The sequence below is a fragment of the Penicillium daleae genome (assembly GCF_028827525.1).
Source record: "Penicillium daleae strain IBT 16125 chromosome Unknown utg000007l_segment0_segment0, whole genome shotgun sequence".
NCBI lineage: Eukaryota > Fungi > Ascomycota > Eurotiomycetes > Eurotiales > Aspergillaceae > Penicillium > Penicillium daleae.
In genome coordinates this window covers 3,439,214-3,454,048 of record NW_026623155.1, presented here as the reverse complement: position 1 = coordinate 3,454,048, position 14,835 = coordinate 3,439,214, and the positions used below count along the sequence as shown (strand labels likewise).

Genomic DNA, 14,835 nt, shown 5'->3' with positions numbered 1-14,835 from the left:
GCTGAACGTTTTTCTGTCTGGAGAAGACTGGTTTCTCGAGTTTGAGGTGTGTAGAAAGATGTGCTGCATGGCTCTTGAAATAAAGACCCGGAATACCGGTATGTTTCAATGATAATCAAGCTCGCAACGCTAATTACAAATGGATAGTATAGAGATGATTATCCATGCATTATATGCTGGCACCCCTGGGCCTACGGAAACCGGGCAGAAACAGATTCAACATGACATCGCTGAGCTGTGACACTCACTTCAACTTGACTACTCTGATAGACCCAAATCCAAGCAATTTGACTAGTACCTTGTATCCTCTCCAGGAGAAAAATTTCTCTCATTCACCTCGATTCGAAAGGGGACGTCTTCGTTGAAATCCTGCAGTACGGGCCGAGAGGAAGGCAGTACTGATGGAGACAATACGCAATTGGGAGAACTAGTGTACAACGTAGAAAATCTCTGGGCGAAGGGATATAGACGAGCCCACAAATTCAGTAGTAACAAAGAAAGAATCAGTTAAGTGAGAGGTATTGGCAAGGCATCTTTGAAGTCTGTTTGGGAGCCTTCTTCGCTTTACAGCACCAACAAGCAGAACCTGCATCGCTTTAATTTGGATATCTCAAATGCGAAGGTATCCCATGAAAGCGGTCTCACTATAATTTAACTTAGGATCCTAGAAGATTTCTCTGGCGAATAGCTTAGCCATGACTCATACGAAGAGTCTAATGGCAATTCAGCTTGCTAAATGACTTATCTGATGTCTGGACGTCAATCAGCTATGTCGTGGTTTCTTTAATACAAAGATAGAATATCTATTGCTCCGGGTATTATAATAAATTTTCAACCCTCTCCATTCTGCCAAGTACTCACGCTTTTGATATATGACTAGGACCAAGGCTCATTTGAAAGAAGTAGAGTACTGCCTAGATAGAACTATAGAGAGAAGGCGCTAAACCCAAACAAAAAAGGTAGCCTGGGAATTGGCGGTCACAGCGGGCAGAACTGAGGCCCATATCTAGACGGTGACAGGAAGCTGATCTTGTTAGTACTTCTTGTTTGTCGAGAATCTGGGGTCTGATACTGAGGGATATAGAATAGCACTCTCACAATCATGCCTGGAAATGCCGTTGAACACTTGATTTCTGCGACTACATGATCGCATTTGGTGAGAAACGGTCATAGCCTCGGACTAGACCTCATCCGCCATCGTCAACGGGGCCTCCTTCCTCAAGGCACACATCAACATTCACCATCACACGTAGCTGGATGTCCCAAGCATTTACCAAGTTGAGTAATATTTGTCTCAACTTTCACCACTCACGGCGAATCAAATTCGAGCTCCTGCATCCACCGATTTCCTTCACTTCATTACAACACTCAGTCCCGCCTCCCATGGAGCGCCCAGCCAAAAGAGCCAGGGTCTCACCAGACTCGGCTAAAAGAAACGATTCCCTACCGGATCGAGTCTCTACGCCTCTGGCTTCCCTGCATCGGTCTATCACACCGCCATCCAGGGCTCGCTCACAAACACGAGCTGCCTCCAATTCATCGTGTCCCGACATGAATAGCAACCAGGTTGAGGGCGACAAGTCCGAGTCCACTACCAAAAGATCACACCGTCTTATCTCATCTCCTGTCCAGCTCACAAAGATTCGGGACTTTCCAGAGCAGAAAGGGTACAATGTTGACACAGTCAAGCTACGCGACATCCTCGGAGATCCTATGATCAGAGAATGTTGGCAATTCAACTACCTTTTTGATGTTGATTTTCTCATGTCCCATTTCGACGAGGATGTCCGCGGTCTGGTGAAGGTCAAAGTGGTGCACGGATCTTGGGAGCGGGAGTCTGCGAATCGGATCAGAGTGGAGGTAAAGATCAGACCTTCTTGCTCTGGATGGGCATCAATTTTTCCCAGACGCACACAAGATTGAAGTCAAACATTGACATTGAGAACTGACTCGCGTGATAGGAAGCATGTTCACGATATCCAAATGTCGAGCCTATCATCGCATACATGCCTGAGCGATTCGGCACGCATCATTCGAAAATGATGATTCTTCTACGACATGACCATCTAGCCCAGTAGGTTTTCCCTCCGCCTCGTCGAGGTTTGAGATGGAGTTCTCACGCGTGACAGAGTCGTGATCCATACGGCAAACATGATCCATGGAGACTGGACCAACATGACCCAAGCAGTATGGCGATCTCCATTGCTTCCATTTCAAAAGTCCGGAACCTCAGCAACAGCGTCTATGAAGCCAGAATTCGCTACTGGTGCACGCTTCAAGAGAGACCTGCTGTCCTACCTCAAAGCGTACGGTGCAAAGAAAACAGGATCGCTGGTTCAGGAACTCAATCGGTTTGATTTCGACTCGGTTCGTGCAGCGCTTATCGCGAGTACCCCTTCCAAGCAGGTGTTCAACGATCTTGATTCCGACAAATCTACCTTATGGGGATGGCCAGCATTGAGAGATCTCATGGGGCATGTCCCAATTCAAGGCAAGCCCAAGAGAGGCAATCAACATCCCAGTTTGCAACCGCATATTGCTATACAGGTGCGATTGTCCCCTCCTACACCGGGATAGACGTCTAACTTATCATCGATTAGATCTCCTCAATCGCCTCCCTCGGCCAAACAGACAAATGGCTTAGAGAGGTATTTTTCAAAGCACTCGCTCCAAAACCGACGCCCTCGCAGCCTAAATACTCCATCCTATTCCCGACACCCGACGAGATTCGCCGCTCGCTAGAGGGGTATGGCTCGGGCGGCTCAATTCACATGAAGATACAGAGTGCACCACAGCAAAAACAACTGCAATATATGCGGCCATATCTCTGTCACTGGGCGGGGGATGGGCTATCTGCATCCAACTGTATTGATCTATCGGAAGAAACCCCTCGCAAGCGAGAAGCAGGTCGGGCTCGTGCAGCGCCTCACATCAAGACGTATATTCGGTATACCGATACAGAGACTATGGACAGCATTGATTGGGCGATGGTCACGTCTGCGAATTTATCCACGCAAGCCTGGGGTGCGGCAGTCAATCAGAGTGGCGAGGTGCGGATCTCGAGCTATGAGATTGGTGTTGTGGTTTGGCCGGAGCTATTTCTGGATGAGAACACCACCGAGTCAAAGGAGACAGGATCTGCAACTGCACGGATGGTACCTTGCTTTAAACGCGACCAACCCGCTATTGCTCAAGCGGAAAATGTATCCGAGGATGGGGCTGTGACCGTGGTTGGCTTCCGCATGCCGTATGACCTCCCACTGACGCCGTACAGCGCCTCGGATGTGCCGTGGTGCGCATCCGCATCGCACCCCACGCCAGACTGGCGCGGACAAACCTGGATCGACTGATGTGACATTGACGGACTAAATCGCTATGCTGGCATGGAGTATATCCATATTACATGGTCTACACCTACATCTCTATATGTATCTTTCACCGATCCAGCCAACTCGAAAAACAAACAGGCGGTTACCCTCGGCATTATTATATACAAGACAACAGCGCTCAGGATAGCTTCGTTGATGGATGCGTCGCTTCATTTCTAGCCAAAATCGGCTCATAGGATATCCAATGGTCCTCCGGCCCTCGACCCCTGTGTATTATAATCAAGCCGGTCGGTCCTCCCGCAGCAAAAAAAACCGCTTCTACCAGCGGCTATCACTTCCATTTCCCCAATCTTGTAGACGGGAATTTACTCGTCGCGAGTGCCGTACTTGCCGATGAACTCGTTAACGTGCTGGATGTAAAGGGCCTGGGCCTTCTGGGGGGAGTAGTGCTTGACGGCCTCCCAGGCACCGTAGAGTTGCTTCTTCTATGGACAGAGAAACACAATACGTTAGCAAAAGCGCCCACAGGACAACACGGAGACATCGTAGATTATTTCAATAATTTTGCAAATCCTTAACGTACCACCATATCAAACATGCCAGGCTTCTCGAGGACCTCGCCCTTGGCAACCTTGAAGTTGACATAGAGATCCTTCTTCTCAAAGGGACCAGGGGCAGTCTTCAGCATCATGACGACCTTGGTAGCGAACTCGAAGCCCTTCTGGAGAGCGGTCTTCTGAGCCTCGTCGGAGATAGTGTCGGTCTCGTCCATGGCGAGGGCAGCCTCGACGGCAGCCTTGAGGGCAGCGACGTCAATGCCAGCGGCGGCCTCTTGGACCTCGGCGGTGAACTTCTCCTTCTTCTGGGCGGCCTCGAGGGCAGCGATGAAACCGGAGATATCAGACATGGTGGATGTGAGGTTTGGAGAGGTTGGGAGGGTTGTTGAGGGGGAAAGGAGTGGTTTGAGGGAGATTTGGAGGTTTAAGTGGTGAGGGGATGGATTGAAGCTGGGTTTGTTGAGGGAGGGGTTTGGTGGGGGTTTTGCTGACAGTTCACCCGCCAGTTGATGAGCCAAAAGGTGGCCAGTATAGTTCACAGTTTAAAAGCTCAAAGATTCGGATCAGGGGAAATTAGTGTGTGGAATTTAGTGTGCAATTTCCAATCATTGATTTAACTCGAATTTATAGAGCTGCCACACTGTTCATTAGAAATAAAGACCCCGAATCACCAGAGTCTAGTCGACGCCCGCCAATGCAGATCAGAATGAGAACAGATACAGATGCAGATGCCAACGCTCACGAATAGCTCGCTATGCACCTGATATAAAAGAAAAAAAATAGGTCAGAAACAAAACCGTCTTCGAACGAGGAAACCCCGTTGAAGACAGGCATTACCAATCCACCGCCCAGCCATTCTTATGCAAGAACTCTTCGCATGCCGCCTTAAGTGCATAGTTAGGACGCAGGTCCTTGACGGTCATCGGCTCGCGTGTAAGCGGGTCTATACCAGCCTTGTCCACATATTTCACGATACCACTGCGATTGAAACTGGTACCAGAGGGAGTCATAACGGGATCGTGCATGACCTCAAAGGTAATTCCGTCGATCAGATAGTCAGGTACAATCTGATTCCCACGTTAGCCAAGCTCCATCCATGCGCCTGAGCTTTATCAAGCTTTTGGGGGTGAAATACTCACTCGCTCTTGAATGGCTCCCTTGGACGAGATCTCGAATGCTTCTCGAACATGTGAGATCTTCTTCTGCGCATCTGCTTGCAGTGCAGTCAAATCCTCCCGATAGCCTATCTCCCCAATCTCCTTATTCTCCAGTTGACTCTGTAACTCCTTCTCCGCACGCGCCAGATCCGCATTGATCAGCTCCTCCAAGCTCTTCAACGTTTCGTCCATCTCATGCAGACGCGCCGTTTCCCGTACTTCCCACAGCGCCTTCTTAGCGCGCAGCAGCATCCCAGACAGCTTCTCGCTCTGAGCATGTTTCACATCCAAACTAAACTGGTATGCAGCGACGGTAAGGTCATATGCTTCTTGGGGCCGGTTCAATGCAAGTAGCGCCTCGGCTAGATAGACGCTGCTCTTGAGCGAGGCGGGATCTTTCTTGCCGTAGATATTAATTGCGGCCCGCGCATCATGCTCGACATCCTCCCATTTCTCGAGCCTGATGCGGGTTACTGCGCGGTTCGTGAAGAAGGTTGGGTCGTGCGGGTCCTTGGCAATTCTGTAGGAGATTATGTTAGCGTTGAGTTTTAATCTGCGCGAGTCTCTTGTGTGCGCAAATCATGTCTGCGCAGAGAGGGCGATACGCGGGGTTCTATGCGGAGAGTGGCGGGCAAGTGGGAGGGTCGTTCTTACGCTTGGGAGTAGTAGTCCTCGGCGCTGACATAGTCGCCCTCCACGAAGAAATCATTTCCCTTTTTCTTCAGCGCTTGCGCCATGTTGTTGCAGTGAATGGATAGATGGCCCCAAGCAGGAGAGAGCAGAAGGAAAAAGAAGGCGTCGCTGATCAATCAGTTCCCCAGGTGGGGCGACCCACTGTGCAGAAGACCGAACGGGTGGTTGCTTTAGAGGTGCATGAAGAAGTACAGAAGGGATTGAAACACCCAAAATACTATAAATCAACAAGAGATTGCATTTCAACCAGGATGTGAGGCTCGCTCTATTGAGTCCAAAGAACAGAACATGAAGATTGGCCGAGTCCGATATACCCGAAATGGAAAGTCATCGACCCCCGCAGAAATGCGGATGACTCAGCACAGATTGGCCTCGGTTGGGTTTAAGAACTATACGTTGAATAGCTCCGACAGTGAATATAGAGACTGAGAAAAACGTTAAGCTAAATGCGCTTCAACTTGGTCTCTTTTGAAACGACTTCCCGGATGACTCAGATAATGCTTCTCGATGGGTCTTCAGAGCGTGACTGATGAATTGACTTTTGAAGCTCGGGGTTTCAAAATATACCGTACTCTTCTCGATTGAGGACTACAGCAGTATAACAAACAAAATTGTAGGGATTGCAAGACTGCAAGGGTATGTATTGTACTATGTACAGGGACCAGTTTATAGAATGCCTCTATCGTCTAATTCCCAACCTCAAAACAGCAGGACTCGACAGTCGGTTCGTGGTATCATGATGCGCTTGGTATAAAGAGACAAGAAGTGGAGGGGATTGCGTAGTACACCAATCAACGATTCAATGACAGGTATACATTCCCTGAGAAGAGGAAAGAAGCCGCGAGGTATGCGCAAGGCCCAGGAGCGCCTAACATAGAACCAGCCTAGTCCTGTAGCAACCTGAACCCGGAGCCCCCAAACCACCGACAGTATTCAACTAGCTACCACTTTAAGCAGTGCCAGAGAACTGCTTCTCGTAGTCGGAGATGGCCTGGACCTTGGCGGCAGAAGCGCTTTTGGGGTCGAAGCGGTAGTTGAGCCAGTCAACAGCGAGCTTCTTGGCCAACTCAACGCCAATCACACGCTGGCCCATGCAGAGGACCTGAGCGTCGTTGCTGAGAATGGAGCGCTCGACGGAGAAGGGGTCGTGGGCAGTGACGGCGCGAATGCCGGGCACCTTGTTGGCAGCGATGGCAACGCCGAGACCAGTGCCGCAGATGAACAAGCCACGGTCAGCCTTGCCCTCCTTGATCAGCTTGGCGCCCTCGACGGCGGGGTGAGGATAGGCAGTCTTGTCGGAGGTGGAGTTGACACCGACGTCGGTGATGGACTCGACCAGAGGGCTCTTCTCGAGGACGGCCTTGATAGCATCCTTGTAGGGGACACCGGCCTCGTCGCAGGCCATGACGAGACGGAGGGGCTTGAGATCGGCAGACATGGTTGGATAGATTGGAAGGAGGATAAAAATGAAGTATGTATAAATAAGATTGGAAGTGGGAGATTGGTAGTCAGAGAAAGCCCAAAAAAAAATAACCTGCTTACAGGAACCTTCTCCAGCGGCCCTTTTATACCTTTCCGTTCAAGGTCTTTCTCATCTTTCGTGCAACCATCAAGTCCCAAAACCCAGAACGCATCCTCCGCCATCCACATCTTCCCCAGGGTGGAGCACGGGTGGAGAGAGCCAGTCGCGTCGGCTGCGGTGCATTCTTCGGCGAGGCCATGCTCCACTTCTTCCAATCGCAAGGGCAGTGCCAGTGTCCGGTCCAACCTTGATGTGATTCGTTACGAGGGATTACTCCTCTCGCCGGAGGCCTTTGCTGAGACTGCTCGGAAAGTAAAGTACTGGAAAGCCCCGCCATAGCGTCATTGCTCCGATTCGCGTGCCGTGAGTGGACTCTGGGGTCGGGTGCTTTCAGGAGGCTGTACGTTCTGGTACGATCATCGTACCTGGTATTACCAGCAATTTTTACCAGGCTCATGTTGACTTGCAATCACTGACAAGAATGAGGCGTTCAGACTGATAAAAGTACAGGACTTTCTACAATACTCTTCAGTGCCCTACATCCACGACAGCCGTTGATGTCATTCTGCTGCACATCTTAGCAGGGCTTGGCTAGTAGCCCAATGCGCCGCAGCCGATCTTTGCGACAATTGAGTTATCGGGAGACTTCCCTAGACAATACATAGTAGTACTAAGTCAGCCCCTCAGGAATACAGACAGGGACCAGGATGTCCATCAAAAGGACCGTGCGGATACCAAGAGACGACACCCTGCCCCTGGATCGTACCGCCGAGTCACGACTAGAGAAGGAACGGGACACGAAGGCGTCGCCGTTGCAGGCCTGAGCCAACCAGTCCAGGGGAAGCATGAGACGGCTTCGGGAATGGCGTGGCCAATGCCCCTTGAAGCCGACCAGCTCATCTCACCGTGGCAGCAGCCGGAGAGCCGCATTATCGGTCCGTATTACATGGAGTACGGAGTACAGCACACACTACGGCATATCATATAGTATATATCGTGGATGAGAAGAATATCAATCTCATGAAGTACAAGTCCACGTATTTTGCCCCCGGAAACCAGCCTATTCGCGCAGGATCGGACAGACAGGCCTTTGATAGCGATGGTGCTGGCTATCGCTGTACTTGCCCCCACTTCAATCCACCCGCCACTCCACCCCTCAATTGCATTGCAATCTTGTTGGCCCGCTGACTGCTGGAGACAATGCCTGCTGGAGAGATTACCCCGTGTCCACCGAACCTACTCCGGATTTGCAGACTGTCGTGTGTCTGGAGCTCAAAAGAGAAAGGACCAAGGTAAGCAAAGATGGAGGAATTGGCTTCATGGCAGGATGTGTGATGGAGGGGTAAGCGGAGGATTGGGAAGGTTACGCGATTACCCCTCGCGCCGACATCATCGAACCATACCAAAGAATAATATTACTTGTTATAATTAATATTATAATACAGTTTAGCGGGCAAATTACAGGGTGGCATCCTGCCCTGGTCCAAGAAATCTGCCTAGCGATGCCCAGGATATCGGGGATAGTTTCATTGGCCTGTCCCACCTAACCGGTTTTCGTCCATTCGTGTTGCCTGCCGCGTTTCCTCGTTGATCCGAAACAATCTCTTCAATTCGTCTGCCTATCGGAATCAGGAACCACACAACAAATTCATCTCGGACGCTCATTGAGGAGGTGTAATTGAACATTCTGTCCGTCTATCCACTGGTCCGGGTTCTCTGAACTCTTTCTGCTTCTCAGACTATTCATCAGTTCAGTTAACCACTGTTCCTTGTATGTGGGAAACTATGGAGATACAACTTCAATGATAATCCGAGGGAAAACGCGGTAACCCCGATGTGGTTACTCGGTATCTGAAGTTGTGTTTCGAGTTTGAATGGTAATGTTCCCAAACACAGGAGACTTGACTAAGCTGTATGTTCGTGTATTATTACAGATCTGAACATACTAAACCCCGCCATGGCCTTCCAACTACTCCGTAGTCAAACATCAACAAACATCCTAGCGCCATAAGAATATTATCTGTATGACCCACAGCAATAACAGACTCGCTATAGCCAAGGAGTGCATTCTTCCACTAATGTAAGAACCTTGGGTTGTTCTGCAGTGCCCGAAACCACCAACCATCACTCCTGTGATTGCCATGCAATATTTTATCAATCAAGTGTTTCTACTATCATTATTGAGTGATACAGCCCGCTAGAACCAAAAAATGCCCAGTGCAAAGCCGAGAAGAGAACTCCATCCACCTTCATTCTTAGTGCTAAATTTACGGTCAAAATTATTGACATGGATGGCTCTTATCTGTCCCCTCGAACTCGCCATTCACCAACCCGAGATATCCAATCACGAACAAGAGCTTCAAAAACACCAGTCTCGTCAATAGGAAGGCTATGCGTCCCACGATCGAGAACAACATAGGTTGAACGTGGATACAGCTCCAGCAAGCGAAGACTGTCACGATAACCCACAGTCTCGTCATGGCGACCGCATACAATAAGTGTCGGTGCAGGGAACTTCTTGGCACTTTTATCGTCCAACGAAAATGATAGCTGATATCGATCTGAATCTGCTCGAATCGGATCCAACACCTTATTATCTGCTGCTTTCTCGGCTGGGGCGTAAACCGCCTCATATTTTTCCTTTATTTTTTCAACGTAGGCGGGCGTTTGCACGAGAACGTTTCCAAGAAGTTTCTTGTCTTCGGCTGAGAAGTTCGACATGAGTTGCTCGTTTGCAACCACAGGTTTGAAAGGATCGAGATCGCGCATGCTGTTCTTTGGCTCGATGAGCGGTACGCGTAGAAGTAAACCATCGACTTGCTCGATGTACTTTTGAGCTACCGCGCGTGCAAGGTAGGCGCCGCATGATGAGCCGATGAGTAGAAATCTTGAGCCCGCAAGTCGAGAATCAATGAATTGCACCAGGCGACGGTATATATCGTCCAGATCGTTGATACCATTCGAAGGTGTTGTGCCCATGCCTGGGAGATCGACGTAAATTCGGCGAAGACCTGAAGATTTCTTGAAAATTGGCTCAAAGTCTAGTTCCTCGACTTTTCCGTTCATCTCCCATCCATGGATGATCAACACGGGAAGCCCTTCGCCGATTTCATGTGCAGAGAGGACGGACTCCATTTTGTTGCTCGATTGTGATTTTGTGAAAATATGAGAAATAGGAATCCAAGCGGTTGTCTCCTGGGGTATAAATAGTTTGACTACAAGCACGCCATCCTATAGTGTTGACAGCCGTTCCTCCTTAAAATGTAACGTGAAAGCACTAGATGTCGAAGATAGCTGTAAATTGCCCACCGTCTCCAAGTTTGCTCATTTTGCTCCGTTTACCTGGTTTGCTTAGTTGGTTTCTTCCATACTGGTATTCTATCAGGTGGGGTATCAATACCAAGTTCTTACAAGACTGGAAATTTACACTAATCCATATTAGACTTGGCGCATCATGCCATTTGGGCTTGGAAGTGTATCTCAATGTTTTCCGACATTGGACCTGGGCACTGGTACACCATGCGCTGTGACATCACCCTCGAACATCAACGTCCGTGCCCGCTATTCTAACGGAAGACCAGGAAAGTAACTCGGAGAGAATCCTCTTGATTTGGCATAACCATCTCGGCCGCTAATGCGTGCGCGGGATGGCGTTGATGCCCTCGGGCAGAAAGAAAAAAACACAATTGAGATCTTTCCGTTTATTTCCTTAGATGCATGTGCGTGCATTGGTTTTGAGGACACTTATCACCTCGTTGATATGCATTGTTAAGGAGGGTCACTCGATGGGGACAGGTCCAAGGCCTTTCAAGCACGGACGCCGACTCAGCCCGAGCTAATTAGATTGTCCGGGGAAGATCAACACCTTCTCGACTCAACAAACTACTTCTGCTTTCTCCCTCCCAACACACCCCCAGTGCGAATTACTCTCAAAATCAACAGCCATGGCTTCTAATACATACCCCGTGCTTCCAGAGAAGCTTCTCCTCATCTCACTAAAGATGTATTTCACCCCAGAGCGCACAACCAACTACCTGCGCGCACTCCTGGATCCCGCCAACGAGATCGTCCACCCCCAGAACAGAGATAAACTCCTCCTCGCCCTGATCCCCGATTTTCTCACGATCTGGCCCTGCGCAGAGATCCTAAAGGAGTACGAGAACAAGCTCGTCGCCTCTGGCACATCCATCTCCCCGCCGCCCTTCTTCCTCGGCGCCCAGGATTGCATGTGGGAAGAGTACGGCGCGTACACGGGCGAAGTCTCCCCAGCCGCGATCAAGTCTCTCGGCTGCTCAATTGTCGAGCTGGGCCACGCCGAACGCCGTGCCATCTTCGGCGAAACGGATGACCAGACCGCCCGCAAGGCGGCCGCAACTTGCGCGCAGGGCATGGTTCCCCTCGTCTGTGTCGGTGAGATCACTGCCCCCGGCGCTGTTGCCTCTGAAGCCGTCGGTCAAGCTGTCTCCGAATGCGCGGTTCTCGTTCGCGCCGTGCTAGCTGCCATCCCCGCGGATGCCCCCGTGATATTCGCATACGAGCCTGTGTGGGCCATTGGTAAACCCAAACCCGCCGGCGTCGATCACGTCGCCGCCGTCGTGGAGGGTATCCGTGGGGTGATTGGCTCGCGGCCGGGTACAGCGCGTGTGCTGTACGGTGGCAGCGCTGGACCTGGACTCTGGGGAGCTGGAGGACTGGGCAAGACGGTCGATGGTATGTTTCTGGGACGCTTTGCGCACGAAATCGAGGGCGTGCGCAAAGTCGTCCGCGAAGTGGAGGAGTCGCTAGGCGTGGCCTGAGACGAAGTTTACGAATAATTCCAAGTCGACTCTTTTCTTTCTATTGCGACCGTGCCTATACCCATCGTCTACGAAATGCCCGCATCTTCTGGTGTTTACAAAGCCAACGCACCTGGTTACAGTATTGTGGTTCCGCCTCATACACTATACGGTCATCGTTATACGTCCCAGTACAGAGCTCGCATAGAACATAATCAGCAAGCCCCAAAAGAAAAGAAACCCCATGATCGATCCCAATCAACCAGTCACAACTTACAAGCCCCTCCGAAATTTCCTAGTTCGTGGAACAACACTATTCTTTGTTTGTGGGTAAGCCCGTCAGCCACTAGATACCGAATAAAGCAACATACCCCCGGCTTCTCGGGAAGCCTATCTGGGGGATCCCGTTGCAAAGGTCTCCATCGGCAACTCCACCACAGCTACGGAATGCACGTTTATGGAGAATTATGGAGTCCAGCCTACGGGCCCATCCAGTCTTCTAGACTCGTTGACAGGACCCCCACGCAGTGCCACACAACCCTCTCAGCCCTGTCACGCGGACGATCAGAGATTTAGGTCTAAAGCAATTTTTAGATCTGCATGTAGCTTGTTGAGCTATGCGGTTCTCTTCGTATGTGGGCTACAATATCATTGGAGTTGGTGCTATTTGATGGGTCATCCCCCACCCTGTCAAGTGCCTGGTTGATGGGTTGTGCAGTTCTTCGAGATACTCCTCTGTCGGTCCACTTTGCCCATGTGGGCTCACTGGGCTGATTCTATTGAGTAACCCGAGTTGGACAAAAGATACTCTTCGGCTTTGGCCAATGGAGGCGGCATTTCCTAGTTAGGGAGGACATGAGTGCTGGTTCGGCATTTGTTGGAAGGGTCCTCGGCTCGAGGACTCATTTTATCGGGCGAGAAAGAGGGTCCTAATTCCCTAAGTGTTCGTATAGTATTCGGGCTACAGTGCCCCTCAACAAGTATTTGACCACCCTCCGCCTAGCTCCTACCGCCTACTATTTTTAATCTCCTAACTAGCACCCTGCCAACCATACTGATAATCATGAAAATAAACATCAAAATAAATATCAAAATAAATATCAAAATAAATATCAAAATAAATATCAAAATAAATATCAAAATAAACAGCAACCAGGGAGTAGCTAGTCTACCCCTATTCCAATTTCCGCCATGTTTTATAATCTATCAACCAATCTATCAACCAATATGCCTAGAGGACCAGAACTATCTCCATCTACACGATCGCGAATCTGTTCACTGCGATCCGATGCCAATCTATCCTACAATGAGATTGCGATACGTTTCCCATCAATACCGCGATCAACGATTATATACACATGCAAGAAAGGGAGCCAACGTGGCCGCGATAATCATACATGCAAACGATCTGGTCGGCCACGAATACTATCTGATCAGGAGCGTGATCTAATTTATGATTATATTCAACAACACCCAAGCTGCCGATATCATGAATTGCTCGATCTTGTTGATTATAAGATCTCTGAATCTACCCTACGCGCACTATTAAAAGACCTTGGTCTTCGAAAATGGCGTAAGATCAAACGACCGCAATTAAACGGTAATAATGCAATAAATCGTCTCGCGTGGGCACTTCGATATTAACACTTTACCCCTGAAGATTGGTCAAGGGTCTATTTATCCGATGAAACATCAATTGAGCGTGGATCTGATACTAGTAGAACTATTAAACTAGCTAGGAGTAGCCTATTAGGTTCTTAATAGGTTCCTATATATTTTCCGAGGTATCGTACCTCTTCTATTTTATAAGGTAATAAGGTTTTTCGCTAATTTTATTTGTTTCCAGAATTTCCTTAACCTTATATTTGTTTTCTATTTCTTCTTCGATTTCGATATTAGTAGCGATTTCGGCGTTCTTAGGTGCTTTTTCTAATAATAAGATATAGAATATCATATAGATACGTCGTATACTTATTAGTAGTTTTAGTTAATAATTAAGCAGTCCTAACTTTTCTTTAATCTCGAATAGTCTAAGTTTTAAGGACGCTAAGATCGCAAAGAATACAGCCCTGGAATGCACGTGTCCTACAATAACCCACTTGATCTGGCGATTAAGTTCGATCTTGAATATGACGTAGAACTTGTGATCAAGGAACGCTACGACGCTTCTCACAAGCCCTTCCGGCCTGCAATTGGCGATTTGGTGTACGTGCAGCTACCTGCACAAGGAGTACCAAGCTTCCTCCAAGACTCACCACAAGTTTCGCACGCAGCGCACAGGACCTTTCAAGTCCATCAAGCTTATCCTAACGAATTGTCATCCTGCGCTGCCACCTAAGTAGAAGATTCACCATACCTCAAACCATATCCAACAGACGCAGACCCATAGTGCCCTGTAAGAAAAGGCCAAAGAAGCCTCAAAATCTCAGTTTCCTCTCACTTCTCAAATAGCACCGAAAAAAAGCTGGGGACACTCACGACTTCTTCACTCTACGCAGTGTTGACGGCAAATCAGGTGTACGGAACTGGTAAGAAAGTAGTTCTGGCGTAAAACAGTGGTTTGTAACGTATGGTCGGGGGCAGAGAGGAGTTAGGAGTAAGACTTTAGCAGGGGTCTAATTGAGGATTTAACCCGGGTGAAGCTGAGGCTGCGGTTCGGGTGACGTCGGTTGAACTGGGCACGGATAACAGTTGTATTTCCGCATGGATTATCGAGGCATCCAATGGGATGCTCCTCTGAACAGCTGAGAGAAAACGTGTCTCACTAGGCAAAGTAGAGCCGCTGTCACTTTTTGTTCATCT

General features: G+C 49.2%; 6 protein-coding genes across 6 annotated transcripts; 2 read left to right on the top strand and 4 right to left on the bottom strand.

Annotated features, from left to right (window-relative positions):
* Positions 1-1,383: 1,383 nt before the first annotated feature.
* N7458_008424 (tyrosyl-DNA phosphodiesterase 1) lies at positions 1,384-3,350 on the top strand (the record flags this gene model as incomplete). The annotated part of the gene is made up of 4 exons (XM_056911806.1): positions 1,384-1,860; positions 1,962-2,074; positions 2,130-2,547; positions 2,601-3,350. The coding sequence occupies 4 exons, from the start codon at positions 1,384-1,386 to the stop codon at positions 3,348-3,350; spliced, it is 1,758 nt and encodes a 585-aa protein (XP_056764632.1).
* A 344-nt stretch (positions 3,351-3,694) lies between these two features.
* On the bottom strand, positions 3,695-4,236 carry N7458_008423 (acyl-CoA-binding domain-containing protein; the record flags this gene model as incomplete). The annotated part of the gene is made up of 2 exons (XM_056911805.1): positions 3,695-3,814; positions 3,913-4,236. 2 exons carry the CDS (start codon positions 4,234-4,236, stop codon positions 3,695-3,697), a joined length of 444 nt encoding a protein of 147 aa, XP_056764631.1.
* A 483-nt stretch (positions 4,237-4,719) lies between these two features.
* Positions 4,720-5,780, bottom strand: N7458_008422 (putative U-box domain protein; the record flags this gene model as incomplete). Its single annotated transcript, XM_056911804.1, has 3 exons — positions 4,720-4,953; positions 5,026-5,563; positions 5,698-5,780. 3 exons carry the CDS (start codon positions 5,778-5,780, stop codon positions 4,720-4,722), a joined length of 855 nt encoding a protein of 284 aa, XP_056764630.1.
* A 905-nt stretch (positions 5,781-6,685) lies between these two features.
* N7458_008421 (RpiB/LacA/LacB family sugar-phosphate isomerase) lies at positions 6,686-7,174 on the bottom strand (the record flags this gene model as incomplete). Its single annotated transcript, XM_056911803.1, has 1 exon — positions 6,686-7,174. One exon carries the CDS (start codon positions 7,172-7,174, stop codon positions 6,686-6,688), a length of 489 nt encoding a protein of 162 aa, XP_056764629.1.
* Positions 7,175-9,556: 2,382 nt separating this feature from the next.
* N7458_008420 (alpha/beta fold hydrolase) lies at positions 9,557-10,393 on the bottom strand (the record flags this gene model as incomplete). The annotated part of the gene is made up of 1 exon (XM_056911802.1): positions 9,557-10,393. The coding sequence occupies one exon, from the start codon at positions 10,391-10,393 to the stop codon at positions 9,557-9,559; it is 837 nt and encodes a 278-aa protein (XP_056764628.1).
* Positions 10,394-11,202: 809 nt separating this feature from the next.
* On the top strand, positions 11,203-12,054 carry N7458_008419 (triose-phosphate isomerase; the record flags this gene model as incomplete). Its single annotated transcript, XM_056911801.1, has 1 exon — positions 11,203-12,054. One exon carries the CDS (start codon positions 11,203-11,205, stop codon positions 12,052-12,054), a length of 852 nt encoding a protein of 283 aa, XP_056764627.1.
* Between the last annotated feature and the right edge of the window lie 2,781 nt (positions 12,055-14,835).